The 27,123-nt window shown below is 40.8% G+C and overlaps 3 protein-coding genes across 8 annotated transcripts; 2 read left to right on the forward strand and 1 right to left on the reverse strand.

Annotated features, from left to right (window-relative positions):
- The first annotated feature begins 442 nt into the window (after positions 1-442).
- coasy (CoA synthase) lies at positions 443-8,559 on the forward strand. The gene is made up of 10 exons (XM_077503680.1): positions 443-577; positions 2,314-3,025; positions 3,634-3,848; positions 3,936-4,067; positions 4,660-4,849; positions 4,921-4,985; positions 5,042-5,126; positions 5,192-5,289; positions 6,430-6,576; positions 7,739-8,559. Exons 2-10 carry the CDS (start codon positions 2,359-2,361, stop codon positions 7,796-7,798), a joined length of 1,659 nt encoding a protein of 552 aa, XP_077359806.1. The 5' UTR covers positions 443-577; positions 2,314-2,358; the 3' UTR covers positions 7,799-8,559.
- On the reverse strand, positions 8,500-24,681 carry LOC144005468 (myosin light chain kinase, smooth muscle-like). 4 transcript variants are annotated; one of them, XM_077503675.1, is made up of 16 exons: positions 24,533-24,681; positions 20,775-20,974; positions 18,969-19,094; positions 18,801-18,869; positions 18,261-18,391; positions 17,061-17,217; positions 16,684-16,995; positions 16,497-16,596; positions 14,652-14,855; positions 14,336-14,553; positions 13,379-13,502; positions 12,596-12,748; positions 12,233-12,362; positions 10,683-10,764; positions 10,139-10,279; positions 8,500-8,918 (listed from the first exon to the last, which is right to left on the reverse strand). In XM_077503675.1, exons 2-16 carry the CDS (start codon positions 20,911-20,913, stop codon positions 8,713-8,715), a joined length of 2,292 nt encoding a protein of 763 aa, XP_077359801.1. In that variant the 5' UTR covers positions 20,914-20,974; positions 24,533-24,681; the 3' UTR covers positions 8,500-8,712. The 4 variants fall into 4 exon arrangements, with proteins under 4 accessions (XP_077359801.1, XP_077359804.1, XP_077359805.1 ...); XM_077503678.1 differs by lacking the exons at positions 18,801-18,869; positions 18,969-19,094; positions 20,775-20,974; positions 24,533-24,681 and adding an exon at positions 18,494-18,538 and having other exon boundaries at positions 18,196-18,391; XM_077503679.1 differs by lacking the exons at positions 18,801-18,869; positions 18,969-19,094; positions 20,775-20,974; positions 24,533-24,681 and adding an exon at positions 18,494-18,536.
- Positions 21,731-27,004, forward strand: pus3 (pseudouridylate synthase 3). Of its 3 annotated transcripts, XM_077503684.1 has the most exons (8): positions 21,731-21,993; positions 22,530-22,566; positions 24,994-25,366; positions 25,443-25,708; positions 25,854-26,037; positions 26,175-26,284; positions 26,399-26,559; positions 26,674-27,004. In XM_077503684.1, the coding sequence occupies exons 3-8, from the start codon at positions 24,995-24,997 to the stop codon at positions 26,913-26,915; spliced, it is 1,335 nt and encodes a 444-aa protein (XP_077359810.1). In that variant the 5' UTR covers positions 21,731-21,993; positions 22,530-22,566; position 24,994; the 3' UTR covers positions 26,916-27,004. The 3 variants fall into 3 exon arrangements, with proteins under 3 accessions (XP_077359810.1, XP_077359809.1, XP_077359808.1); XM_077503683.1 differs by lacking the exons at positions 21,731-21,993; positions 22,530-22,566 and adding an exon at positions 24,193-24,901; XM_077503682.1 differs by lacking the exons at positions 21,731-21,993; positions 22,530-22,566 and adding an exon at positions 24,195-24,818.
- Positions 27,005-27,123: the final 119 nt, after the last annotated feature.

Raw genomic sequence — 27,123 nt, forward strand, 5'->3', positions numbered from 1 at the left:
AACAACTGCCACTAATTTAAAGTGTATCTGATTAGCCCAAATATATCTAGTGTTTTTTTTTCCCACATCTTACAAAATAGGCCACACGTGGCCAACAGAGACCATCCACAGCATCGAGGGTATCTCATTGTTCAGTTGTATTAGTCAGAACCAGGTGCATAAAAAAAACCCAAAGCATCAATCTCATTTAGGCTAACTCATAAGTATGTTTCTCACAAGGACCAAATAAATGCCCGGCCAAAATCAAAACAGCATGGGTGGAATTGATGACATGGAGAATAATTCTGGATTATTATTATTTTAAATATTTATTGAATGAATAACAAAAAAGGGTTGCAGCAAAAATGCACTTTTTATATACATTACTTATATATTTTTGTTGTACTGTATTGTCAGCGACACATAAAGAAAACTTCCAATCCCAAACACCACTGCGGTTTTTCGCCAACCAATCATGTGATGCTTTGGTGTCACGTGACAGTCTGTCCTCTGTCAAAGCGAGTGTTTAACCATTCGGACTGGCTCGTTAAACATTCCCTTCTCTTAAAAGAGTGGGCATACAAACGACAATAAGCAGGTATGTGCACAGGCATACTACGTTTAAAAAAAAAAAAATCACCATTTTGTTCGTTTTTCGTGGCCGTGTGTCGAGCTTACCAGGTCTGTTTGAGTGTGTCAGCCCGGACTGACAGTTGGCCCCGAGTGATGACAAAATTGCTAGTTTTGCTAACATGATGCTAATATAAGCGTCCCAACGAACGATGATTTATTTATGGCTATTAAAAAAAATTGATTAACAAGTGTTTCTGCACGCCTCGCTATGTCCATCTTTTAGATTCTGATAAATAAATAAATAACTGAGCTAACTTTAATGCTGTAACCAAGTGGTGAGACGTTGGAAAAATAATAATAACAGGTACAAACTGGATTCCCCCCTCAGGTAATCAGTAACTACTTTTACAATTTGGAGAAAACAGTGGTGGTCTTGTTATTGTGGCTCAACATGTCAACTGTGAGCCTGTGAAGTTTTTTTTTAGAATCTTTTGTGCTTAAGGGTCATAAAAAATAGATTTGATTTGACTGCAAAATGATTTGGTATGACCACTGGCAGTGCAGCTCAAAGGGATTCGGTTGATTTGTTTACAGTTGAGCAAAAAAATGTCAATAATTCCAAAATGTGTGTTCTACTTAAATACAAATATACACCCCTTTTTTTTTCCCCCCCTCATGAACCCCTCCCCTCAAAAAGTACCCCCCCCCCTTTTTTTAAGTAAAAACATCTAAGAGTTTTTATCCTGAAAGTATGCAACATTTAATTTTGTATTCACCTCTCAAGTAATAATAAAATAAAAATATGAATATGACAGAATAAAAAAAAAAGAGATTTTATGGGGGTTATAAAAAACAAAAAACAAAACATGTATTCACATTATATTTGCCAGGCACCGACATTGATCTGGGGTGGGTTTGTCCAGTTCATAGCTTTGTCCAATGGAAAAAAGTGCTTGGCCGCGATCTTGTGGCATCACACTGCAGCTTTATTTATTTTTTTGTCAGAATTCTATTTAACATTGGGGCTGCTCAATTATTAACAAAATATTAATCATGATTATTTTGGTAATAATTGAAATCACGATTATTCAAACGATCATATATTTTTGGGTACAAAACAAGAAAATATTTAAATGTAAAAAATACTAAATTAATAGTATAATTTTTTTAAAGTTTCAAATAAAATTCTTTGAAACCCTAATTATGAAAGGTCTTTTTGGACTAAACACAATTTATAAAATTATTTTTTAAAATAAAAAAAAAAGCTTCAAAGACATAAATTCAAGTATGGTTTATAAACAGACATTGTGCATTGTTGTTTACCAACTGTACACTTATAAATTGCCATAGAACTGTTGTAACATTTAAATAATTTCAATTAATAATTTATTTTTATTTTTTTACAATTACGGCAAATTTTTAATCGTGGGGTGTAATATTGTAATTGTAATTGAATTTCGATTAATTGCAGAGCCCTATTTAATATGTAGATTAATATTATTATTTATTTAATTTATTTTTTTAAATGTTGTGCAGTACCCTTGAGGGTCTTGAAAGGCGCTTCCAAATGTAATGGATTATTATTATTATTATTATTATTATTATTATTATTATTATTATTATTTGTTTGTAGGCAATTACAAAACGGTTACTTTTTCACATTTTACAACCCGGCTCAATCCAATAGTTGGGATTCCAAATTTACTGTATAACTAAATTCACTCCTCTTTCGAATTAATCTTTCGTCTCGCTTCCCTGCAGCTCTTCTTTTTTGCAGCCGTTACCACGACGACGGCATCCGGCACCATGTCGATGTTCAGCACGGGCATCCTGGTGCTGACGTCGCCGCTCCCCGCCCTGCGCATCGCCCCCGTGCTCCGCTCGGCCGCCCAGCTGGTGGAGCGCACCCTCTACGTCCACCTCCACCCGGGACTCAACCTGGGCGACGGCGGCGGCGGCCAAGCGCGCCCCGTCTTCCTCCCACCGGCCGTCGACCTGTGCTCGCTCATCGCGCGCCTGTACAGCAAAGCGTCCGACGTGTGCGCGCACCTGGACGTCCGCGTCCTGCTCACCCACATCCGCCCCACCGCCGGCGTGGCCGGCGGCCCCTTCCCCACACCGCAGTGCCTGTCCCACTCCCCCGAGGTGCTCCTGACGGACTTCGCCCCCCAGGACCCGGCGCAGTCACAGCAGGTGACGCAGTGCCTGCAGGGCTACGCCGGGCGCTGCTACGTGTGCCGGCCCGGCCTGCCGTCGGTGTTGCTGCGGCCGCCGCCGCCCACGCAGCACGAAGAGTCCGGGCAGAAGGAGCCCGAAGAGGAGGAGGGTAAACTTTTGGAGACGTACCCCGACGTGGTGGTGGGCGGCACCTTTGACCGCCTCCACGGGGCCCACAAGACCCTGCTCAACGTGTCGTGCTTGCTCGCCACCAGAAGATTCCTCATCGGTGTCTGCGACCAACGGATGCTGAAAAGTAGGGCGACAACTCACCAATGTTCTCATCATCAATTCAAAAAACTATTTGTTCATTTATATTTCTCAGGGTCCGACAGAAAATGGGCAAAAATATTGATCGTGTAGAAATCTGAGCGTATTTCAGAGGCTGAAATTCCAAAGATTTGGACTATTTTAATTTCAGGTCTTATTAAATTGTTGATTGTTTTGATAAGCGATTAATTGTTGACCTTTTTTGTATCACCACCCTCCCCACAATATCGTGATAATTATCATATTGTGACCTTCATATCGTGATAATATCGTATCGTGATGTTTGGGTATCGTTATATCCCTAGCCGATATCCGGCCTTATTCCAAGATATCGGTAACCACGACGATCGGGAACCAGTAATTTAGAAATTAGAAATGGAGTTAGAATTCTAGGTCTTTAAAAAAAAATTCTTAAAATATTATTTTCTGATGATTTTATGGGAAAAATAGATATTAAAATAATCAATTCATGATTTTATAAATTGATAACAGGCTTGAAAAGGAAAATCAATTCGATTTCGACAGCCCTAAATTGTACTGGTAGTGGTATCGCACATCCCTAGTCCCAACTGACATCGCCCTTGTCGCCCACAGGAAAGGTCCTGAAAGAGCTCATCCAGCCGTACGAGCTGCGCGTGGAAAAGCTCCAGGAGTTCCTGCGGGATGTGAAGCCGGCCCTGCAGGTGGAGATCGTGCCCCTTGACGACCCGCTCGGGGTGTCGGTGGTCGACCCCCTGCTGCGCTGCATTGTGGTCAGCGAGGAGACCCGCAAGGGTGGCGAGGCCGTCAACAGGAAACGCCTTGAAAATGTAAAAAGTTGCCCCTCCCTCGCATGCCGGACAAAGTCTCGTCGTTTACAGGCTTTTATGTTTCCGTGTTGTCGTTCCCCAAATCAGGGCCTTCCCGCTTTGGTTCTTCACGAGATCCAGCTGCTCAAGGATGCGCATCACTCCGAAACGGAGGAGGAGAAGATTAGCTCATCCAGTTTGCGCTCTCGTTTGTTGGGAACTCTTCTAATACCACCCAAAGTAGGTCCATTCAGCTCAAGATTTAAAAAAAAAAAATTAAGAAATTGAAAAATGGAGTCTAACTGGCAGTGCAACCCAAAACAGTTCAGGTCAGCCATAAACTATATATATATATATATATAAATCTTGCATTCTTCTAAAATTAAAAAATCAATAAAAAAAAAAAAGATCAAAACGTACGGAAGCGTATTGCATTCACTTGAGAAAAAAAATCCTGTTTATCTGACTAATTTTTAGGGGGAGCTTTGTTTTTTGTTTTTTTTTTAGTATTTTTTTTCTGTTTTTCTGAATATTTTTTTTAATGACAGAAAAAAAATGTTCAGTAAAACAGAAAAAATATTCAGAAAATCGGGGAAAAAATGAATATCAGAATATTTTTTTTTCTGTTTTACTGACTTTTTTTCTGTCATTAAAGAAAATCAGAAAAATAGGAGGAAAAATTACTCAGAAAAACAGGAGGAATAATTACTCAGAAAAACAGAAGGAAAAATATTAAAATAAAAAACAGAATTTTGTTGTTGTTTTTTTATAAAAACACCAACTTCTGTTTTTCCAGAGTATTTTTTGTTTGTTTGTTTTTATCCCGGGTTAGGACACGCCCCACCTACCTCTCCAGCCGTACGTGATCGGCCTGACGGGCGGGAGCGGCAGCGGGAAGAGCTCGGTGGCCAAGCGTCTGGAGGACCTGGGAGCCGTCCGCATCGACTGCGACAAGCTGGGCCATCAGGTCTACGAGCCGGGCGCCGCCGCCTACCGCCGCGTCGTGGAGGAATTCGGAGCAGGTACGCTTTGTGCTTCGCCGCACTCGAATACAGTCAATCCTCACTTTGTTTTTTGTTTGAATCATGCTTAGATATCCTAACTGAAGATAAAAGCATCAACAGACGTGCCTTGGGGAAGAAGGTGTTTGGAAAACAGGTAACAAAAGAGCGACGCGCACGTTTGGATCCCAGCTGATTGGCTTCCTTTTTCAGGAAAGATTAAAAGCGCTAACAGACATCGTGTGGCCAGAAATTGCACTTCTAATCAAGAATATCATCAGCCAAGCCAGAGAACAAGGTACGAGCTTTAATTTTTGACAATCTCAGAGAAAACAACTTATTATTATTATTATTTTTTGTTAGGGAAAGATGTCTGCGTAGTAGATGCAGCGGTTCTCCTGGAGGCCGGCTGGACGGACATGGTCCATGAGGTGTGGGTGACCATCATCCCCGAAGAGGAGGTAAGCGACTCGGCATACAACACTCGCATGCCTCAATCCAAATCAGAGACCAGACAAGAACTGTTGTTGAAAAGTTTGGAAAATAGGATGCGGGGATTTGATTTCAAATGTGGGGGGGATGGAGGGAAATGTGGAATAGAAAGAGGTGGCGTCTTCACAAGCTTTTATGCGATGCTTTTGTACTTTAATATATATTTCTTAATTAGTTTTAAATATTAGATTTCTTCTGTCTTTCTAATTGATTGCTTTGGCAGGTCTACATTATGTTGAGTACATTTATTTACAAAAATAATCAAACTTTGAAATAGGGCTGGGTGATATGGCCAAAAATATATATATATTTTTTTTTTCAGTCAATCAGAACAATTACGATTTTAACGTTTAGTTAAAGGTGTCATTTATTTAAAAAAAAAATCCTGTGCAAAATATTCAGACAATACTGATTTGAAATCAGTTTTAACATAAACTTAACATTTGTAGTTCGCAAAATTACAACTCAGAATAACATCTGGATGTAACAGAACAGCTTTTAATAATACAGAAGACAAAATTTGATTTCACTATTTAGCAAATGTAACGATTCGATTTCCAAAATGATTCAATCTAATTAATTTGATTTATTGCCAAGCCCTACTTTGAAATCATTGTTCCTGTCCCACAAAAGGTGATTCTAAATTCTCAGTCTGTTTATTATCTGAACTACTCGTCTGATTAACAAATAAATAAATAAAAATACAAATATACACACAATTTGTTGTAGAATGTTCACATTGGACTGAAATGTTTTGTCATTTTATACATTAAAAAAAGGATTGATTTACGATGGTATTCTAAAACAAATGTTTAACAAAGTGAATGACGTGAATTTTTATGCCATTTACCAAAAATAAAAAATAAATAAGGTTTTGCAGCAGAGTATGATCACTGTTCACTGAAAGTTATTGTATTTTTTTTCCATTGAATAGAAAAAGTTTACAGAACGAGCCCAGATATAATCTTGACTCCGCTTGGCCAAGTCTTATCTGATCAGTTTTCACTTAAAATCAGAAAGCGAGACTGATAAGATTTTGTATTTTTTTTGGTCAAAGTACAGATTGTAATCGAGGTGAATTTTTTTGTTTGTTTTTGTCTTGATCCCAGGCGGTGTCCCGGATAACTGAGCGAGACGGCGTGGCGGCGGAGGACGCCCAGCGCCGCCTCCAAAGCCAGGCTTCCAACGCCCAGCGGCTGGAGCACGCCAACGTGGTGCTCAGCACGCTATGGGAGGCCGACGTCACCCGCAAGCAGGTGAGCAAGACCCTGTGAAACCAAAAAAAAAAAACATTCATTCAACACCTCCTTTGGCCCAGTTCGGACTCCTAAAGTCAAGCTTGACTTTTTATGATGGCTGTACCCTCAAATCAAGTTTTTATTTTTTGGCTTAGTGTTTTGAATTTACTATTTTAGTTATTGATTTGTTTTTCCTTTTTTTTTTCAAACTCATTCACTAGCAGCCAGTTTCACTGAAGCAATCCCCTTCTGGATTTTGACTGATTTTGCAAGGCCCACAGAATATTGTGTTCTATTGTAAAAAAAAAAAAAAAAAAAAAAAAAAAAAAAAAGGAACCTACCAAAAGAACGATTAGTCTCTTCTTTCATTAGGAAGAAAAAAAGTGTATTTCTATTTGTTTCCGTTTTGTAGCAATTAGCATTAGAATATAGATAAGTTTCAACATTATTCACAAATCTGTAGCAAACACTGACAAAAAGAGCTTGTTGCTACGTGGCCCCGGTTGATCTCTTATACTCTGCTGCTGCTGTTTTTTGTAGTAACTACAATTACTTTAAGCCAAGTTGCAGCCAAGCCTTCTGTATGCTCTCTTTAAAAAAAATCATGAAAAAAACAAAACAAAACACATTTTTGGGAGTGAAAGACAAAGCATTAAAAAATATTTTGTTAGATTTTTTACATTATACACACAAACAACACTTTGCTGTGGTTGTTTTTAACTCATTTACTCCCAAAAATGTATACAAATCTTTTATATTAAATGTTTTAAGTTTCCCAAAGAGATATTTATACATTTTTTTTATGCTAGAGCTAAGGGGCTTTGATGCAGCCTCAAGAAATGATAATTACACAAACTGCCAGCAGGTGGCAACAGAGCAAATGAGATCAACCAGGACTGTCGAAAACAAGCTCAATTACAATTCTAAATAGATTTGTGAATAATGATGAAACGTAGTTATGTTTTAATGCTAACTGCTTGCAAAATGGAATGAAAGAAGAGACTTTAATCTTTGTTTTGATAGGTTCCATGTTTTTATAGCAATAGAACACAATATTCTGTGGGCCTTGCAAAATCAGTCCAAATCCAGTAAAACTGAAGGGGGCTGCTTCAGTGAAAATGGCTACCAGTGAATGTTAGTGTTCAATAAGTAAAATTGATTTCTCTATCTGTTCCTAAAGGTTTTAAAAGCGTGGAATCTTCTACAGAAGAGGATACAGCAGAGACGGGCAGCGCGGTAGAAAAAAGTAGAACAGGCCGAACCAGAAACGGTACAACCAGTGCCTCGTTAGTAGCTCCTTTCACACCGAGATCAACTGTGTGCCTTTTTACACGGAACACAGCAAATGGAGGATATTCCCCGATTATGAAAACAGGGCAGGAGGAAACTTGACAGTTCACACCCGATTTTCCCAGTTGCTCTGGTAAGTGTGGCTGGAAAATTGACAGTTCAACTGTGTCAGTGCCTTTTACACAGTACAGTAAGACAGGGTCAAAATTGTATGAAATGGGCTGTTGACATGTCACTACGATTTTTCTTCTTTTTTTTTTTTTTAAATCATGCATTGTACTGCATGTGGGCTTCGGTACAGTATAGAATATATTTTTACAAGACATGGACTTAAGTACTGGGAAATTTCAAATGGGGCCCCTTTGTGTTGAGACAGCTTTTCAAGATCTTTCACCTGGAACCCATCCAATTATGTATTTATGGATTGTCTTTAGTCTTCACAATAATTCATTCTTTGGCTTCACAAGGGACAGAACCTGCATTTCACTATAGTCATGCATTTATTATTGTTAGTCATTTTTTGTGCTGTGGAGAATTTCCACAAATAAATTCATTGTATTTGCTGAAGATATTTGAAAAATTGTTAATAACCATTCTGCATCAACCACAATAGTGACTATAGAAGAAAATGGCAAACTAAGTGACGTCAACTCACGTTTTCCAAATGTAGCTTTTAATTACAAATGCTATTAAAAGATTCACATTGAACAACATGGACTATGCAAAAAACAAAAGTACACTTTTCCCTTGACTTGTCTTGAATAATGCAAACATCTGACCTGGTAAGAACATGCTTTCTTTCAAAAAGGATGAATACTTGAGTGCGTCTTTTGGGAATACGGATGTTTTTTCCCCCCGCCCCCTTCACGTGTCGACTTCGAGTCGGGCGGAACACGAGGCCGCCCCCAGCTGGTTGATGGCCCGGCACACGTACACGCCCGCGTCAGACGCTTCCAAGTTGGACAGGATCAGCGAGCAGCGGCCGTCTTCGACGTATTCCATCTTCACTCGGGACGACTCGGACAGCGGCTTGTCGTCCTGGAGCCACTTGACCTCCGGATGAGGGTAACCTGGAGGTAAACAACATTGATGGGATGCGCTCAAATACAGGTATCAGCTATAGTTTTATTCCTATGTACCCATTTGAACCATATATGCTGATTAATAACATTGAGTTACATCATTTTATTTTTTATTTTCTAATGTAATTGCCCTGTACCCTGATGTGATATTATTGTATCTTGATTAGGGCTATGCAATTAATTCAATTACAATTTCAATTAACACTCCACAACTACTAGAGATGTACCAATATCCAAACATCACAATATGAAGGTTACGATACAATATTGTGGGGATGTTGGCGATACAAAAATAAAAAATAAAAAAACAAAAAAGTGCTTTTGTACAATAAACCTACAATCTCTAACACTTAATATCGAGTTCCTCAAAATATTGACTCGGTTCACAGGCATTATGTTCCCCTTCATCTGACCATTAGCGTGGATTTTAAACAGAAGGGCCAAAACATGCCTTGTGAAAATTAAACTGCACAAAAAAAACAAACAAAAAAAAACTAGCCACCAGAGGGTGCTACAATGGCACAAATGGAAAAAAAAATCAACCTGGCTCACAGATGTGCTGCTTCATGACATGAAGACGATATATTTTGCTTTTAATATCGCGATATTGGCGTTATCATTTCATCCCTAATAAGCATAATCGTCAAAAACTTAGTTTAAATGCATACATTAGCACCTTTTTTTCATTAATATTTTTTTCATCCAAGAGGAACTTGCATAAGTGTTCCAAAAGACTTATTTGTCTGAATATTTTTTACGTTTCACCATTTTCTTGTATTGTACCAGGGGGGAAAAAAAAAATGATTTCAATTACCAAAATAACTGATTAATATTTTCTTTATAATTTAAGTAGCCTTGATAGCTATGTTGTGATGTTTTCCTTTTAATATGTCAGCATGAGTATGTGATTTCACAGTCGTGAAATTTTCCTACCCGAGATCCTTTATCACCATATCGCGATACAGTACCTCATTGAAACAAAATTCAATTCCTGCTACTTTTTAACTGTGAAACTTAGTTTTTGCGCCAAATTCGTGACTACGGTGACTTGCTTGTCATCTTCCCAACTTGTCATGATGTGATTTCATTTAATTAAAAATGCTCACTCCAATCAAAACATTTCCTGCTCAACTATATATTTAATTTTTTGTTGCGGTTTTGTCTCGCGGGTCAAATTTAATGAAGCGCCCGCCGTCGGCCATTCTAACCGTCCACTTGGCACGCCAGACGAGCGCTGGCTCCCGCCGGGAGGCTGGCGTCCCTCAGGGGCTCCCGGAAACGAGGCTCGCCGTGCAGCTGCTTATCCAGCGAGCGGATGGCCTCCTCTGCCTCTTGGCTCCAGCTCGGCTCTGGATCAAGGGGGAAAGCGGGCTTTTAAGGATGGTGGGGGGTGCGCTTGAAGTGACAATGTGAAAGTGTGAGTCATCAGACTGCCATATGTAGCTGCAGGACCTGGAACTTGAGATTTAGCGCATACATAAAACTACACACTTTGTTTTGTTTTCAAAAGTTTGTATGCAAATTTAGTCAAATTCCTTATCGATAAATAGTTGCGGCACTTTTGGCAGGAATTAAAGCCTCATGTCTTTTATATATATATATATATATATATATATATATATATATATATATATATATATGATAGAAAAAGCTTGTCACATGACCAGTTTGCCCCATTTCTCTTTTGCAGAGTTCTGAGCTCAAATGTCAGCGTGGTGGTGGCATCGGTGTTGTGCATTGGGCAAGTCTTACCGTCTGAGGAGCTGCCAGGAGAGTCGGGCCTGTTGGAAAGGTTGGCCATGCGATGGAGGGCCAGAACAGCCTTGCCCGTTTTCTGAAAAGTTTTGAAAAGACACACCACTGTGTTCATCATCATACACTTTGGACACAAAACGTACACTTATGATTTTGAATGGCGTGCAAGCAGGTGTACTCCAGCAGATGGCACTGTTGTCCAAAAACAGTTTAAAACACTTAGCTTGCTTGCATTTACAGTGCTCAGCATAAATGCGAACACGCCAATAGGTTTTGAAGTACACCTTTAGTTTCCTTTCAAAATTAACATTTTCTTTGGGATACTGTACTACAAAATACTCCCACAAATTTGGGCCATTGATGGTTACAAGATTTGTTAATTAGTAGCCACAAAAAAAGTAGTTTAAAGGAATACTTGACTCATTGAACAATTTGATAATTATTTTTCATGTACAAATAATACCTTTTAAAAACTATTTTTTTCCTCTTGCTGTCAGTGTCGACATCACCTGTGCTGAGGAAGTAGATAACGACCAATCACGGCTCACCTGTTTTCTGGATTTGGTCAGCAAACTGAGCCATGACATGTCGTTACCTACTTCCTCAGCACAGGTGATGTCATCTTTAGTCGACAAGTAGAATTTTTTTTTTAAGGTATTAATCGTACATAAAAATTAATGAAGTGACTACATTAATTCTAGACAAAATATTAACTTTGCTGCTGAAAATGGCTCAATGAGTCAAGTATCTCTTAACTAAATGTATTAAAGTACATTTTGCATAAATGAGACCCCGCGAAAAGGACTGACAACTTGTTAATTTCAGGCCTAGCAGACTATTCAATAACAGTCATGGAGGTCACAGAAAATACTAGATGTAGTAGTTTGTTGTGGGATGCATAAATTTATTTGCATTAGTTTGATTAAACTCAATATTTTGTCATCTATGCATTCTATTCCAACCTTACTTTCACATTGAGAGTTAAGCGCATATTCTACAGAAAACATTAAAGGGATACTTGACTCATTGAACAATTTTCAGCAGTGAAAAGTTAGTATTTTGTCCAGAATGAATTTGATAACTTATTTCTCATGTACAATTAGTACCTTTAGAAAGTAATTTTTCTACTTGCTGTTGACCGATTTTGATGACATCACCTGTGCTGAGCAAGTAGGTAACGGCCAATCATGGCTCACATGTTTTCTGGGTTTGGTCAGTGAACTGAGCCATGAGATTGGTCTTGACTACTTCCTCAGCACAGGTGATGTCATCAGTCGAAAACAAGTAGAAAAATTACTTTTTTTTTTTTTAAAAAAAGGTACTAAATGTACATGAAAAATAATTCAGTTATCAAATTAATTCTGGACAAAATATTAATATTTCACTGCTGAAAATTGTTCAATGAGTCAAGTATCCTTTTATGAAATTGGTCTTGTGTTTGTTGATATTGAATGACACTGTCCTGAAGTGTCACAGGTGGTTTTATGAAAATTGATAAATGGTGACTTATAACCACAAGTTTGTGTGCCCCCCTCTTTCTCCGTTACCTTCCACTTGCACCTGGCCAAGAAACGTCTCATCTTCTCCTTCCTGAGACTCTTGGTGGGTCTGCGGTTGACAGCCGTGAAAGAGGCCATCCAGGGGTGGACCAGGGCCTCGATGCACGACATCCTACTCCTGGGGGAGGTGAAGCAAAAAACACCCGACAGGTAAATATCACAACTGGGGTGGGGCACATACAGCACAGTTGCTAGGGGAGCGGTCATTGGTCAGGAATCAGGATTGAAGTGAGAATTAGACAAATTTGTGTATTGTACTTGGCCAATTTAGAAGAAAAAAGGTGAAAAAATTTTTGCAGGGGTTTTAATTACTAAAATAAATTTGTGTTTAACTGCACGCTTCCTACCAACCTGCGGTCTTTTTTCAAAAGGCCACTGATAAAGTCTTTGGCTTGGTCAGAAATGTCCTCGAAGCTTTCCGGGTCGAAGTCGTAGCGAGCGGCGGTGACGAGTGCGAAGGTCTCGGCGTCACTGCTTCCTTGGAAGGGTGACTCTCCGCTTAGCCTTCATGCGGGTGAAGCCACGTTTAAAAAAACAAAACAAAAAAAGCCACTTCATTATTCAGCCCACAGCCTTGTTCACTAGAAAAAGTAGTCGTAAATTTTTTATGGGTTGCGAAGCGACAACATACACGCCATCGTGCTTACACTTTCAAAAATCACAACACATTTATTTTTATGGGTAATGTAGGACGAGTTTGTAATTGTTTTGGGGATCATAAATGAGGGTATGTTAAACTATTAATATAGGCGGTTGTAACACAATCCTGGGGGATGGGGGGGGGGGGCTCGGTCGCTGACCCCCACAGGGGTTCGATGTAGCAAGAACTTTAAGAAGGGGGCAACTATGAAGGTGAAGATCCAAATTTGGCCCACTGAGCCTTGGCGGAGGTCTGCGGCCCCCCGACTCTAAAACCATGTCCTTGGTGTAATACGGGGGTTAGCGGATTGTATTCTACCATTCAAGCCAAGATGGCAACACGTTGCCTTCGCCATAGAGTTATTTATAGAAGAAAAAAAAAACTGGCGGATGAGAATTGAATTCCCTCTAGGATTTCAATGAGTATTCCCAGCAGGCTTTAAAAAAAAAAAAAAAAAAAAAAAAAAAGTAGCTGCATGTGATTTATTTATTTACAATATGAAGCAGATGACGCCGATGCTCCACATGTCCGTCTCCACTCCCACGGTCTCGTAGCTGATCACCTCGGGGGCCACAAACTCCGGCGTCCCGTGCATCACCAGCAGGGGCTTATCCTCTTCTACAAGCGGCACGCAAAACAGATAAAATACATTCAGGGAATGGATGGACAGGTAAAATCAAAACAAACAAGATAGATGGACAGAGAGAAAGACAGAAATAGACAAGACTAAGCTCTCAAAAAAATAATACAAAATATCCAAAATTAAAATTAAAAGCTCAGATTTTTAACTAACATTGTGATTTACTGAGACTAAAGAGACTAACGAGCTAAAGTGGCTAATAAACAAAAAAAGAAAAATTCATATTTTTGTGATTTACTGAGACGAAAGTGACTACTGGTTAAAAAAAAAATAAATAAAAAATAAAAGACAACGTAAAAAAAAGATCAATTCAAATGAAAAACGACTTAGATTTTTAACCGACAATTGATTTTACTGAGACTAAAGTGACTAATGAGCTAAAGTGGCTTATTAAAAAAAATAAAAATAAAATAAAAATTAAAATATACAGAAAATTTTCATTTTTTTGTGATTTACTGAGACTAAAGTGACTAATGGAAAGAAAAAAAAAAGAAATAGACAAGACAAACAACAGATCTCAACATTAAAAATAAAAAAATTCAAATTCAACTATATAGATTTTTAACTGAAATATTTGTGCTTTACTGAGACTAAAGTGACTAGCAAGCTAAAGTGACTCATGAGGGAAAAAATAAATCTGAAAAATTTATATTTTTAATTATATTTAATTTAATTATATTTTTGTAATTTACTGAGACTAATGAAAAAAAAATAGAAAAGACAGACATCAGATTGCAACGTTTAAAGAACAAAAAAAACAAAACTGAACATCCTGCTGGTCCTCGGCTCAAAACACCCCCTATTTGCTCACCCAGTTTCCCAGCCAGGCCAAAGTCAATGATCTTGATGTGCGTTCCGGTGTGGTCGGTGCAGACGATGTTCTCGGGCTTGAGGTCCAAATGGACGATGTTCTGCTTATGGACGTACAGCATGCCCTCCAGGATCTGCCGCATGTAGCCGGCGCTGGTGGGCTCCGTGTGTTCAAAGTTGTCGTCCACGATACGCTCGAAAAGCTCCCCGCCTGCGATGCTACGACAGACGAAAAAAATAAATAAATAAATAAATAAAAAAAAAGACAGAGTTGGAGCCCGAGTGGGCTTTCTACACAACGCCGCTTGGTTACTTACTATTCCATCACCATCACGGTCTCGGTGGGGGCTTCATAGGCCGCCAGACATTGGACCAGTTTGGGGTGGTGGAGGCAGTTCATCAGCTCGATCTCCTGGCGGGCGGCCGAACGCTCCTTGGTGTTCTTGGCCCGGTAGAACTTCCCTGCGTACACCTCACCCGACTCTTTGTGGGACAGACGGAACACCTCCCCAAACTTGCCGCTGGACAAGTAAATAGTCGGCAGCATTTTTTAAACCAATCGCGGGTGCTCAGTATTTTATAGATCATCCATTAAAAGTGTAGCAGCAATGTCCATCATAGGCTCCCTTAAAGTGGAAGTCAACCTTAATTTGATTAATATTACATTTGTTAAATTAGATAACCGAGTTATGACGCAAAATTCAGCCGTTTTTATCCATCTCGGGACGGACATTTTTCCACTTGCTGTTGACTGAAGATGTCACAGTTGATGAGGTCGCAGATAACCAATCACAGCTCAGCTTCAGGTCACAGGTGAGCCGTGATTGTTTTTTTTGTTTTTTTTTAAGTCCATCTCACCCCGGGTTTTCACTGGATGCGGTTGCGGTGCGTCTTGACTGCGTGCTCCGGACGGGTCAATTTTTTTGTCAATCCACACCGGCTCCGCACAGCTGCGGTCCGGCAGCTCCGTCGCCGCCCACTTCCCAACGTGTCTCGCGGGACCGCGCGCGCGCGATCATGTGGCATTTCACAACGAGAGGTGGACTTCTTTTGATTTAACATTTTCTTCTTCTTCTGCTATGAGATTCCATGCAGCATCCTTTTTTTGGTTGTCCTTGTAAAGTATATTAATAACGAGAGTCGGGTCAGTGCGGGTCCACTCTTTATTTCTGTCTTCCGCGTCCGGCTGCCGCTCAGTACGGCAAGCGAGACGGGCACAACAAGCAATCGCGAACATCAAACTCACAATACATTACAGTCCTTATAAAAAGGATGTGCCGTGTCATATATTATTTTGTGGTTTTCCACCTCCAATATAAACCTCTCCTCGTCCATGTTCGCTGGTGTCTAAACCGTGAATGAGCACATGGCCCGGCGACGCCCACGTCACGTTTTGCTGAAAAACTTGCGAAATAGGAGCTGGCGAGTGTTTTATTCTGAAAGGTAAACGGAAATTTATTTTGAAACTGCCTCGGTCTTCCTGTCCCGCTCGATGTGTTTTGTGCTAGCTTGCCATTTGCCGGAGGCCTACCGCTGCGGCGTCCGGCAAAAATAGAAAATAGGTCTATCCTTGCGGAAGGCTTGCGGCACGCCGCAGGCCTTCCGCAGTCGACACGCAACGCACCCGCAAGCGGTGTAAACTGCACCATTCGAATGAATGGAATCTAATTGCTTGCGTCGCAGGACCGCAACCGGTGAAAACCCGGGGTCAGGGGATGGCCATTTTTCCACTTGCTGTCGACTGAAGATGACATCAGAATTGCTCAGGTAACGACCAATCACAGCTCATCTTCAGTTAACAGGTGAGCTGTGATTGGTTGTTGCCTCAGAAACTGATGTCATCTTCAGTCAACAGCATCCTTGAGATGGATTTTTTTTAAAAAGCCATTTTTGGGGAGGCTAAAACTACTCAGCTTCAGAAAATAGGTGAGCTGTTAACTGTGATGCTGACAACTGTGATGTCCATCCTCATTTGACAGCAAATGGCCGCCCCTTAAGATTGATAAAAATGGCTGAATTTGGTTGCTTAACTCTTATTCCACTAACAAAATACTAATCAGAATACCATATTTAGACCGGCTGGGCTGCAAAGAACTTATTGTCAAAAAAAACAAAACGGGGGGGTTGACTTCCTCTTTAAGTATTTGTGCTGATAAACTTACACTCCCAACTTCTCATGGACGTTGTAGTGGTCCTGAAGCTCCTGTTTGGTGTCAATCACCACTTTCACATAAGGTCCCGCATCAGCCTTCTTTTCGTCTTCTGAAACAAACAAAGTGGTATTGTAAGCGGCCATTTTGGAACAAGTTATAGAGGGGGGGAAAAAAAAAAAAACTTAAAATAACTAACTGGCAATGGCCATGGTGATGGTGTCCGACTCCTGACTGGGCTCGCTGACTCCCTCGGCGTTGCAGGCCCGTACTCGGAAGCGGTACTTCCCGTAGGGCTCCAGGCCCGAGCTGACCTGGGTGGAGGTGTTCTTACACTGTTCTGCTATTTCCATCCACTCCCCTGACGCGTCGGCACCCAGCCGCCGGACCTCCACGATGTAACCCAACACGGCCGTGCCGCCGTCAAAGCTGGGACCCGTCCAGGAGAGGACCAGCGACTCGGCCGACAGCTGGGATATCACCGGGTGAGACGCGGGCGGGTCGGGACGATCTTTTGGAATGGGTCGGGAATAAGCACTTGGGTTTCGCCAGGTTTTTTCAAAGCCGGGCACTCACGGATGACGCTGAGGGAGACTGTGTGCTCAGCGGAACCGCTTCGGTTCCGAGCGATGAGCGTGTAAGAGCCCGTGTCCTCCGGGTGGGCCTCAGAGATCGTCAGGCTGCTGTGCGTGTCGTTGCTACTCACAGACATCCTCGGGTCTGGCAGAACCGCCTGCAAAAAGGAAAAAAATGATAAATAGTTGTCAGCATTCATGCTGTTGGCCGGATATTTTAAAGGATGCTTTTTTTTTTTTTCCCTTTTTGGTTTTTTATTTTGTTGGTCTTTGCACAGCCATATCTCTTGAACCCTACATCCGACCAGGGACATCCGGGCATCCGCAGATTCGTCTCAACGAGACCTTTCCAACATTGCATTGCAGAGATAGAAAACATATACTGTGTATAATAAGTTTAAGAGAAGAAAAAAAAAAAAGCATGCTTTTAATTAAAAAAAATAGCGTACATGAAAAAAAAAGGACAAAGGATTCATAGTTTAAAAAAAATGAACAAAAGTGAAAAAATATGCAAAAAAATGTATACTGTGCTGTGTATTAAAAGAAAAACTTAATTGAAAAAAACGAATGTTAATGAACACTTACATGATGAATGAAAAAGCATTTATAATAAATTCAAAATCATACCAAAAAATGTATATAATTAATGTGATTTATTTATTTTTTTAATTAACGCGGTTCTCCATTAACGCGGGTAGTTTTGGAAGGCAACACCCTCTATAAACGAGGGAATGCAGTATATCAATTTGCGCCGTATCATGATACCGCTCTATGTATTGTGGGTGGTTTCTAAAAATATGTCCATTATCGTATCACGATACAGCGCCATAATGACGTATCGTGCTTTCCTAACTATTTAAAAATTAATCTTCAAACCATCAGTATCGGTATCAATGATTTTCTGCCAGTGTATTGATTAGCTGTATCACAATATGATGCATCAAAAATGTTTTCGTTCCCTTGAAATTAACGTAGTATCTCACAATATCATCGTAGATGCTTGGCTTCCAGTGCCTTGATTTGTGTATCACAGTATTGTGATATCACTACATCCTTAACCATTATGGATTTTTTTTTTTTTTTTTCAACAGATAAATTCAACAGTGTCATACAGTAATACAATTATGTATCATTACCTGCCTGATATTAAACATGCTTTAAAAAAAAAAAAAAAAAATGTCAGTTGGAACGATTCTGAAACCTTTCCTCTGTTGAAAATCCAGCAGCAGGCCACTGGGACGCAGGAGGTGCGGAAATCGCAGCGCAAGCAGGCCTGCTCCCCGACCCGAACCGCCACGTGTTCCGGCGGGTCGACGAAGTCCACAGATGGACCTTGAAAAGAAACAAAACAAAAAACACCAAATCAAACATAAGGCAAGATTTGTCCTTGTTCCTGCCGGGCCTTTTGTTTGACGGTGCAGCTGCTCGCTATACCTGTGCACACTGAGGAGGAGGGCGTGGTTACGGGGCTGTGACGTGACTGGCCGTTTAAAATAGGATGGGACCAATCAGGAGTGAGCAATCATGATTGGTTTTTAGTGGCTCACCTGGCCGTTGACGCTCACAGGTGACTTGAGTGATTGAGCAATCTCGTTACCACCTGATATGCCCCTCTGTGGCTTTCCACCAATATAACCATTAGCACCGTATCGCGATATCACGACATCATCATGTTTCCCAACACGTCATTTAGCGCCGCATGGTGCTGAAATGCAGACCTTCCGTCAGTCAGTTCACGTACCGGCTTCTGCTTCCGTGTTTTCTGCCGTCAGCTCCATAGCCTCGTCGGGACCGCAGCTCGGCTTTTTCTCTGTTTGAGTGCACACAACAGCAATCTCTCACGCAAAAAGTTGATTTTGATTATGTTTTTTTTTTTTTTTTTTTTTTAAACCCCCCCTAAAAATCATACCTTTAAAATGTAATTCCGCACCACGGGACTGACTTCCAGAAGAATTCTTGCTGATCAATGCTGTGGCGTCTCTGGCGACGCCATTTATGAAATTTGATCGATTTTGACGAGGATGAAGCTTCTCACCTAAAAAAAACGGGGAAAAAATCATGTAAAGCCACAATGCTCTGATTGAGGTATAAATTTGAAACCCTAGAACAGTCTTGAAACCCTACTCCTAGTTTTAAAAGCCTAATTTGAAACCCTAACTCCATTTACGAAGCCCGGATATGAAACCCTAATTCACACTTCGAGCCTCGAACCCGAGTTTGAAATTCTGATTTCAAACTTTCAAACCATAATTCAAAACCTTCACCCTTCTTGGAGCCCTAATTTGTTGCCAGGAAAACGTCAGGCAGGTTTCCACTTCTTCCTACAAAAGCCACTTGAAATGTGGCGCTGTTGATCATTTTCATCATATAATATAAATCATTTCTACTTCTACTGTATTGTTGGGTAATGTTTATTATTTCACTAGGTGAATAGCCAAGACACTCTTGAGATTAACTGGCTGTTTATTTGAAGAAAAACACAAATTGTTTCAGTATCCAGCGCTTTACATCTTTAACGCCTCGGATTTCTCACATGAATCAAGAATCTGTTGGGGTGTTTACTTCTTAAAAATGGGTTATGTTAACATTTACCTTCATATTACTCTCTTTGTTGCTTAATGTATATTCTTAAGAGTACAGTATATCACTGAGAGAAGATGAAAAACATCAATTGCCGGTAAGGTGTTCATTTTTTTCCAACACATCTGGTGATTATTTGGGCATGGCATCTATTTTTGGAAATCTTGTTATGCCATGAAAGCAAAGTATTGACATCTGTTTTTTTTTTTTTCGTATGTATTTTTTTAGCAAGTACAGTTTTCCGTTGGGGGCAGGTTCCAAAAATACCCATAATAAATGAAATCTGCGAAGTAGTTAGCTTTATGTTTTACTTCGTTTTATTTTTAATTTTTTATTATAAATGTTTTAAGGCTCTAAAACCCCTCACCACACGGTTTATACACTTTTCTCAGAGGCATTTACATGTTCTCACATTTCTCCCTTGTTTAAACTTTCTCAATGCTCAAAACTTCATAAATTAAACAAAAGAAAAAAGGTACATTACTTTAAAAAATGCATGAAAAATTGCACAAACAAAAAAATCGGTATGGCATTTATTTTTCTCAGTGGACAACCAACGTCACCCGTTTTAGAATATATCGTAGTCACATTAAAATAAATTAGCTGTACCACTACGATGCATATATTTTTCAGCATAAACTATACATATCAGTTGGACCAAATGAAACAGCAATTAGCGGCGTTTATTTCTCAACATGTCCGGTGATTAACGGAGGCACGGGGTCTATTTTGGGAAAATATGGTCGTAGCATGAGTGCAAAGTAACTCTACCTCTTTGTTGCATATGTTTTTCAGCACGCAACCACTTAGACCAAGCGGAACGTCAATCAGTGGTAAGGCGTTTATTTCTTCCAGTGGATGGCACGGGGTCTCTCTGCACTGGTGCGTTTCAAACATCTGCAGCGTGCAAACCTCCGAAAAGTCATTATATCGCCCGGCAATGTCCTCGCGCAAAAGGCTACGAGTTAAAAAAAGGTCAAGCGTGAAGCGCCTGCAGCCTCGCAAAGGGGGTGTTAAAAACGCTCACGAATAGAAGCCAGCAAAGTTTAACGGGAGATGTGCTCAAGTTACAAACGGCCGTCAACAATGAGAAATAGGCTGAATGGAGGGAGATTTTTTTTTCTTTGACTTTTACCTGTTGGACGTGAGAATCCCGCCGCGTTTCTCATCCCCGGCCCGTCGGCGAGCGGGTCCGCTTTGCTGCGTGCGCGCCCCCCGAGCAGCAGGCGCACTGTGGACACATAAGTCTTTGGCTCGCCACCATCCTCGTCCATCCTTGCGTTTTAAAATAGCAGCTGACTTTCACTTTGAGTGATTCATCCCACGGGCCTCCTCCTGTGCAAAAAATAAATAAATAAAAAATAACGCCTCTTATGTATGTCAAGAGGAGATTGGTTTTGCCGTGACCCCACGGGACCCCCACCGCCGCACCCCGAGGGATGCAGGAAACACCTTGTTTTGACGCCCCGGTTTCTCGAAAACAGACGGTCACATATGATGGTAAACAAAAGACACGTCAGTGCACAGTAGGAAATGTGTGGGAGAGACCAAAGAGCAGTGATGATGACAGAAAAAAAGAAGTTCAGCCGTAGAAAACAAAGTAGATGAGCTACCAGAGTAGCCCCAGGAATCAGGAAAAGCAAGTAGGGCGACAATGTGTTGTAAATGAGACGTCTTCTCCACCATTCATACAGCCGAGCTACTCGATCGAGGGTGTGGCCCACAGAGCTTTTTGTTTCTTGACTGCTGTCAACTTGACAACGTTTCCGGAGTTACACTGATTGATGACTTACTTAGATAACATGTGAACAATGCCTGATGTTCCGCATTTCTCTATTCAACAAAAATGAAATTGGGTAAGGTATTTATTTCTTTGAGATGACTGTCTAGTTGAAGAACGTAGTATATAATCTATTTCTTTGTTTAATTTTTCAGTCAACATAACATGGAATTCCCGTCAATTCGAGGTATGGCATTTATTATTTTTTTGGGTGGATGATGTTTATTTGAGGAAATGCGGTCAAAATTGAAGAGTAATTCTATGTATCTCTGTTATTTGTTTTTAGTCAGGTTCTAAAATGTGGAATAACTGTTTGAGGTATGGCATTTATTTTTTTGTGGGGCGGAAGATGTTTATTTGAGGAAATGCGGACAAAACTCATAATCTGTTGCCATTTGTTTTCAGTCAGCTTCTAAAATGTGAAATAAATGTCTGTTTGAGGTAAGGCATTTATTTTTTTGGGTGGATGATGTTTAATTGAGGAATTGCGGTCGAAACTCGTGAGTAATTCTATGTATCTCTCTGTTGTCATTTGTTTTCAGTCATGTTATAAAATGTGGAATAACTGCTTGAGGTAAGGCATTTATTTTTTGGGTGGATGATGTTTATTTGAGGAAATGTAATTCTATGTATCGCCCTGTTGCCATTTGTATTCAGTCAGCTTATAGAATGTGGAATAAATTTCTGCTTGGGGTAAGGCATTTACTCCTCTGGGTGGACATCTATTTGAGGAAATGACGAATTATCTCACAGATAAACCTATCTTTTTTTTTTTTTTTTTTTAAGTCAGCATTTAACATGCAGAATGGATGTCTATTAGACTGAGCTGTCTGTTGGTGTAAGGCATTAATTAATGGCAGATGATAACAATTTGAGGCCTTGAGCTGTCTTTTTTTGCCTTCATTTTTCTGAATGTTAAATCTGCTGGGTATTTGTTTCTTTTCCTTTTCCTTAAATAATAATTAACTGAGGCTGAGAGAATGGACGAACCAAGCTGCCTATTGGGGGGAAGGCATTTCTTTATTTAAAATGGACAACACACCCGTGATTAATTGGGATACGATAGCTATTTGAGGAGCTGTTTTTTTTTAACTATGTTTTTTTTTTCAGTGTATGTCCCTAAGAGAAAATGAAACATCGGTTTGAGGTAAGGCATTTTGTGTGTTTGTGCTTGTTTCCAAACGTAAGATATGAGGAATGAGCCGCAGATTTCTAAAGCTCTAACATTTCGCTTATATTTTAACACATTTCACAAAGTAAAAATGTTTTTTTTTGTTCCCCTATAATGACAATTAATATCCCAAATAAATATTGAAATGTAGCATTACCGATGTGTTTATGCCCATTTTCTTTGTGTAACATGGGACAATCCCATTCTGGAGACATGTTAGTCTGTTGGAAGAATGTCAGCATTTTCACAATGTGTAAATTTGAACCATATGGGTGGGGTGCCGGGGTCATCATGTTATTTACTACCAGCAGGTCCCCTGCTACTGAAAGCATGCAAAACGCACCCTCCGCTTATGTAATAATACCCGATGCTCTCTCTCTCTCTCTCTCTCTCTCTCTCTCTCTCTCTCTCTCGAGAGAGAGAGAGAGAGAGAGAGAGAGAGAGAGAGAGAGAGAGAGAGAGAGAGAGAGAGAGAGAGAGAGAGAGAGAGAGAGAGAGAGAGAGAGAGAGAGAGAGAGAGAGAGAGAGAGAGAGAGAGAGAGAGTCGTTTTGCGATCAACGTGGTGGGCTTGAAACCCTCAAAACAGCAGCTTTGAAAAGAACCAGATTGCTCTCCTTTTTGGCCTAATATGGATGTCACCCTAATAACATGAACTCTCATCTACATATTTCTGAGCTCGCCACCCAGCCCACTCGCTGCCCCTGCCTCATTTCCAGGCTTTATCGCCGCGATCGTTCCACTGAATTTCCGAGGAATTCCAAACAGGAAAAAGCAAAAGTGAGGCACAAACGAGGCCCTGGCTAGCATTTGGTTCTTCCTGTTCCCAGGAAGAACATGAAAGGCGCCGTGTTTGTGGTTTGGCATCCTGTTCCCACAAGAATGCCAAATGTGGGCACTCATGGTCGGAGACTTTGAAAACGATTATCGGCGGTTAAGGGATGGAACGAGGCCCTCCTGTGGCTATATAAATGCTAAGTCAATCAAGTCAGAGACTGGAGAGAATAAAAATGCAAAAAAAGTTGTAGTAACTCACAATTTTATGATTAATATATGGCAGAGAGAAACACACTTTTGACATTTCAGATGCAACAGGTGTCCACGATAATAAAACCTTATCATGGCTCCAGGTGGTGAAGGCTGGAATTAATTTGATTTTTATGAAGGAGCAGGACATAACCTTTTGCGACCCTTTTGCTGCCAGTTACTTACAACCTTTAGCATATTTTTTTTCCCTTTACGTATATTTTCTTCAATTTTATTTAAAGATTGTGTCCGGACATCACTTGGGGGTTGATTACATCGAATATAGTCACGTAGTTAGCTTAGCATGGCTGTCTCAGGCTGAGAAATGTCAAATGGCTAAAACATGCTAATTGTGTTTAATTAAAGTTTAGGAATTTGCATATTTTTGTGCTTTCTTTAACCCGTCACTATAGTTAAAAAGGCTTTTCATTGTCTATAGATACCCCAAGATGGTGGAAAATCACTATTCATGTTTTTTTTTGTTTTTTTTTAACGAATGACAAGGGGCGGCAACATACACACCAGTGTCCTTTCAGTTCCATTATGTTTAAAAAAACAACAAAAACAAATCATCTGTAAGCAATTAATATTAAAGGTGTTTTGTGTTCAAAGTTGGAGTATTTTTGGGTTTAAATATCGTACTAATTAAGTACTAGAGTTGGTTTTAACAAGGGTTCACTGTATATACATTTTAATTAATGTATTTGATTTGAAAAAAGGTCAATATTAATTAAACAAATACGAAAGGACTCTTGATCATGCTAATGCTTGGGGAGTTAATTAAATAATTGGACAGACCGTGCCTTGTTCGCACATTAGCAACGAACCTTAACAGAATTAACACTAAATATGTCTAGTTTTATTGACAATGTTCGATTATATGGTGAATAAATATACCCTGAGTTGTGTTTGCCTTACCAGCAAGACTTTTTAGATGGTGTGCTTCCTTTCCGAAGGTTTTTTTTTTTTTTTCATCACGAGCTGTTCACGTGTGTGAGTAAATCCACGCATTTTACATTATGGACTACATTTCCCAGTTAACCACTGTACCGGAAGTGACTGAGCACCGTAAATGGCTTGGAATTGACGTAAATCTGCATGCAAAGTTAAATACGGCACGGACTCCAAAAGTCGGATGGGATAAGCAAAACATAAAACAAACTAAAAAAAAAAGCACGCTTGTCAACTATCTTGATATTAAAAGGTAAACGGCTGTTTAATTGCGATGTTTGCTATTACTTGCTTGTATAATAGACCCCTATTGTTTACGACAGTTCTTCGTAGAAAGTACGTAGCGCAACACTACTACTATCATTACCTCAAGTTATTGGAAACGTGTCATTGTTATTATTCATTTTTATTCGTCCATTTCTGAGCAGAATGTCTGAGACCTTAATCCAGAGAATAAAGCAGCTAGAAGGGGAACTGGAGAAGCTCAAGTCCCAACTAAATGGGAACCACGTGGATACCAGCCCATCTCCCAATAACGAGAAGACAAATGGCAAAAAAGGAAAGAAAGCAGGCAAGGAGCGCCCGTTTGACTTCTCCGCACACCCTCGCCGCCACGTTGCTCTGCGTCTGGCCTACCTGGGGTGGGCCTACCAGGGCTTCGCCGTCCAGGAGAACACGGACAACACGGTGGAGGCCAGGCTCTTCGAAGCCCTCCTGAAGACGCGCCTCATCCAGGACCGCCAGAGTTCCAATTATCACCGGTGCGGGCGCACAGACAAAGGAGTCAGCGCCTTCTCCCAGGTGAGTTCACCGCTTTTCGGATGTTTGGGGATTTTTTTTTTCACATCCACTTTGTCCTCCTCTCTCCCCTGGATAGGTGATAACAATCGACCTGCGCTCCACACAGTATTCCGGATTGGGCGTGTCGCTGCCCAAAAACGGCAAAAAAGACGGCAACGCTGCCTCGGAGCTTCCCTACGTGAAGATGCTGAACAGAGTCCTCCCTCAGGACATTCGGATTTTAGACTGGGCCCCCGCCGCCGAGGGCTTCAGCGCGCGCTTCGATTGCCAGTCCCGAACATACCGCTACTACTTTCCGCGAGGCTCCTTGGATGTGGCAACGATGGCGGACGCGGCGAAAAGGTGGGATGAAAACATCCTCAAGTTGATGGGAACTGCATTGTAAAAGTCTATTTACTACCCATTGGTTCATCGAGTTACAGGCAGAACATTTCAATGCTCTTCCGTTAGATGGCGCAACAACGAATCTTTCTTTCCTCACCATCAGGTACGAAGGCACCCATGACTTTCGTAACCTGTGCAAGATGGATGTTGGCAACGGCGTCCTGCAGTTTGAGAGGACCATCTTGTCGGCGATCATCAAGCCGGCGGACGCCCAACGCGCGGACAGCACGCACCCTCGTGACTTTTTCGTGTTTGAAGTTAAAGGACTCGCCTTTCTCTACCACCAGGTATCCAAACTTGACCAAAAAAAACAAAAAAACAGTTGATTTGTTTATACAGTTTGTGAAGTTATCTTTTTAAGTGTATGACTGTTAGGATTGTTTGTTGAAGCATTTTCTCTAAGGTCTTTGTTACGATGCTGCAGGTTCGCTGCATGATGGCTATGCTGCTTCTGATTGGACAGAAGCTGGAAGCGCCAGAAATTATCCACAGCCTCCTCGATGTCCACAACAACCCCAGGAAGCCGCAATATAGGTGACTTCACCACATTTTGTTACCTAGTCAACTATCTATTTAGAGTCATCCATACACCATTTTCATCTCCTATTTGAGAAAATCCATGACTTTTTTTTGTATCCTCCCATCTAGCATGGCGGTGGACTACCCGCTGGTCCTGTATGACTGCCACTTTGATGGCCTGAGTTGGAAGCGGGAGGCCGAGGAGCTGACTTCTCTGCACCAACACTGGACGCAGAGCGCAGTCAAGGCTCACATTCTGCGCGACATGATTCGAGGCTTAGAGGACACTGGTGTGAAGTCGTACCATGACATTTTAATAAAAAAAAAAAAAAAAGATGAGTATGACTGGATGCATGTAACTGTATGTATGGTTAAAGTTGCTCCTACAACCCCTTCATTCACAGGCGGGGTGTCGTCCGGTTTATGCTTACTGGTGGAAGGCAGCCGCCAGAAGAAGCACCGGCCCTTGCTGGAACGTCCGCTCTGCGAGAGCCTGGAGTCACGCATCGAGCATTTTGTCAAGAGAGGGCGCCTGGAGCGGGAGGAAGGCGAGGACGGCAGAGAAACTGTTCACAAAGGAAAGCGGTCCAAGTATTCCCAAAATTCACCCGTTGTCTCTGAGATGTCAAACACAAGTCCCGAATAGATTTTTTTACATTTTATTTTTTTTTAGTTCCCCCCCAAGAGAAAAAAAAAAAAGTGTGTGTTTCTGTGAAATAAACACATTTGAATCAATTCAGTTTGTAGGTCATAAATCTGTAAGTGCTTGCACTTTGGCACCAGAGGGTCAAGGTTTGAGTCTGACTGCAGAGAAATATATAAAATGGCAACTGAGGTACTCTACTCGCAACATA

Source organism: Festucalex cinctus, chromosome 17 (assembly GCF_051991245.1).
Source record: "Festucalex cinctus isolate MCC-2025b chromosome 17, RoL_Fcin_1.0, whole genome shotgun sequence".
NCBI classification, from domain to species: domain Eukaryota; kingdom Metazoa; phylum Chordata; class Actinopteri; order Syngnathiformes; family Syngnathidae; genus Festucalex; species Festucalex cinctus.

Bases quoted from the DNA above. Each gene is read 5' to 3' on its own strand.
- coasy (XM_077503680.1), top strand. From the start codon at position 2,359: ATGTCGATGTTCAGCACGGGCATCCTGGTGCTGACGTCGCCGCTCCCC. The intron at 3,026-3,633 runs GTAGGGCGACAA...TGTCGCCCACAG, and splicing joins CGACCAACGGATGCTGAAAA to GAAAGGTCCTGAAAGAGCTC. The intron at 5,290-6,429 runs GTAAGCGACTCG...TCTTGATCCCAG, and splicing joins CCATCATCCCCGAAGAGGAG to GCGGTGTCCCGGATAACTGA.
- LOC144005468 (XM_077503675.1), bottom strand. From the start codon at position 20,913: ATGGACGAGGATGGTGGCGAGCCAAAGACTTATGTGTCCACAGTGCGC. The intron at 14,856-16,496 runs GTAAGTTTATCA...TTACTTGTCCAG, and splicing joins GTCCATGAGAAGTTGGGAGT to CGGCAAGTTTGGGGAGGTGT. The intron at 13,503-14,335 runs GTGAGCAAATAG...TGCCGCTTGTAG, and splicing joins TGGCCTGGCTGGGAAACTGG to AAGAGGATAAGCCCCTGCTG.
- pus3 (XM_077503682.1), top strand. From the start codon at position 24,634: ATGGACTACATTTCCCAGTTAACCACTGTACCGGAAGTGACTGAGCAC. The intron at 24,819-24,993 runs GTAAACGGCTGT...ATTTCTGAGCAG, and splicing joins AACTATCTTGATATTAAAAG to AATGTCTGAGACCTTAATCC. The intron at 26,560-26,673 runs GTGTGAAGTCGT...CTTCATTCACAG, and splicing joins TCGAGGCTTAGAGGACACTG to GCGGGGTGTCGTCCGGTTTA.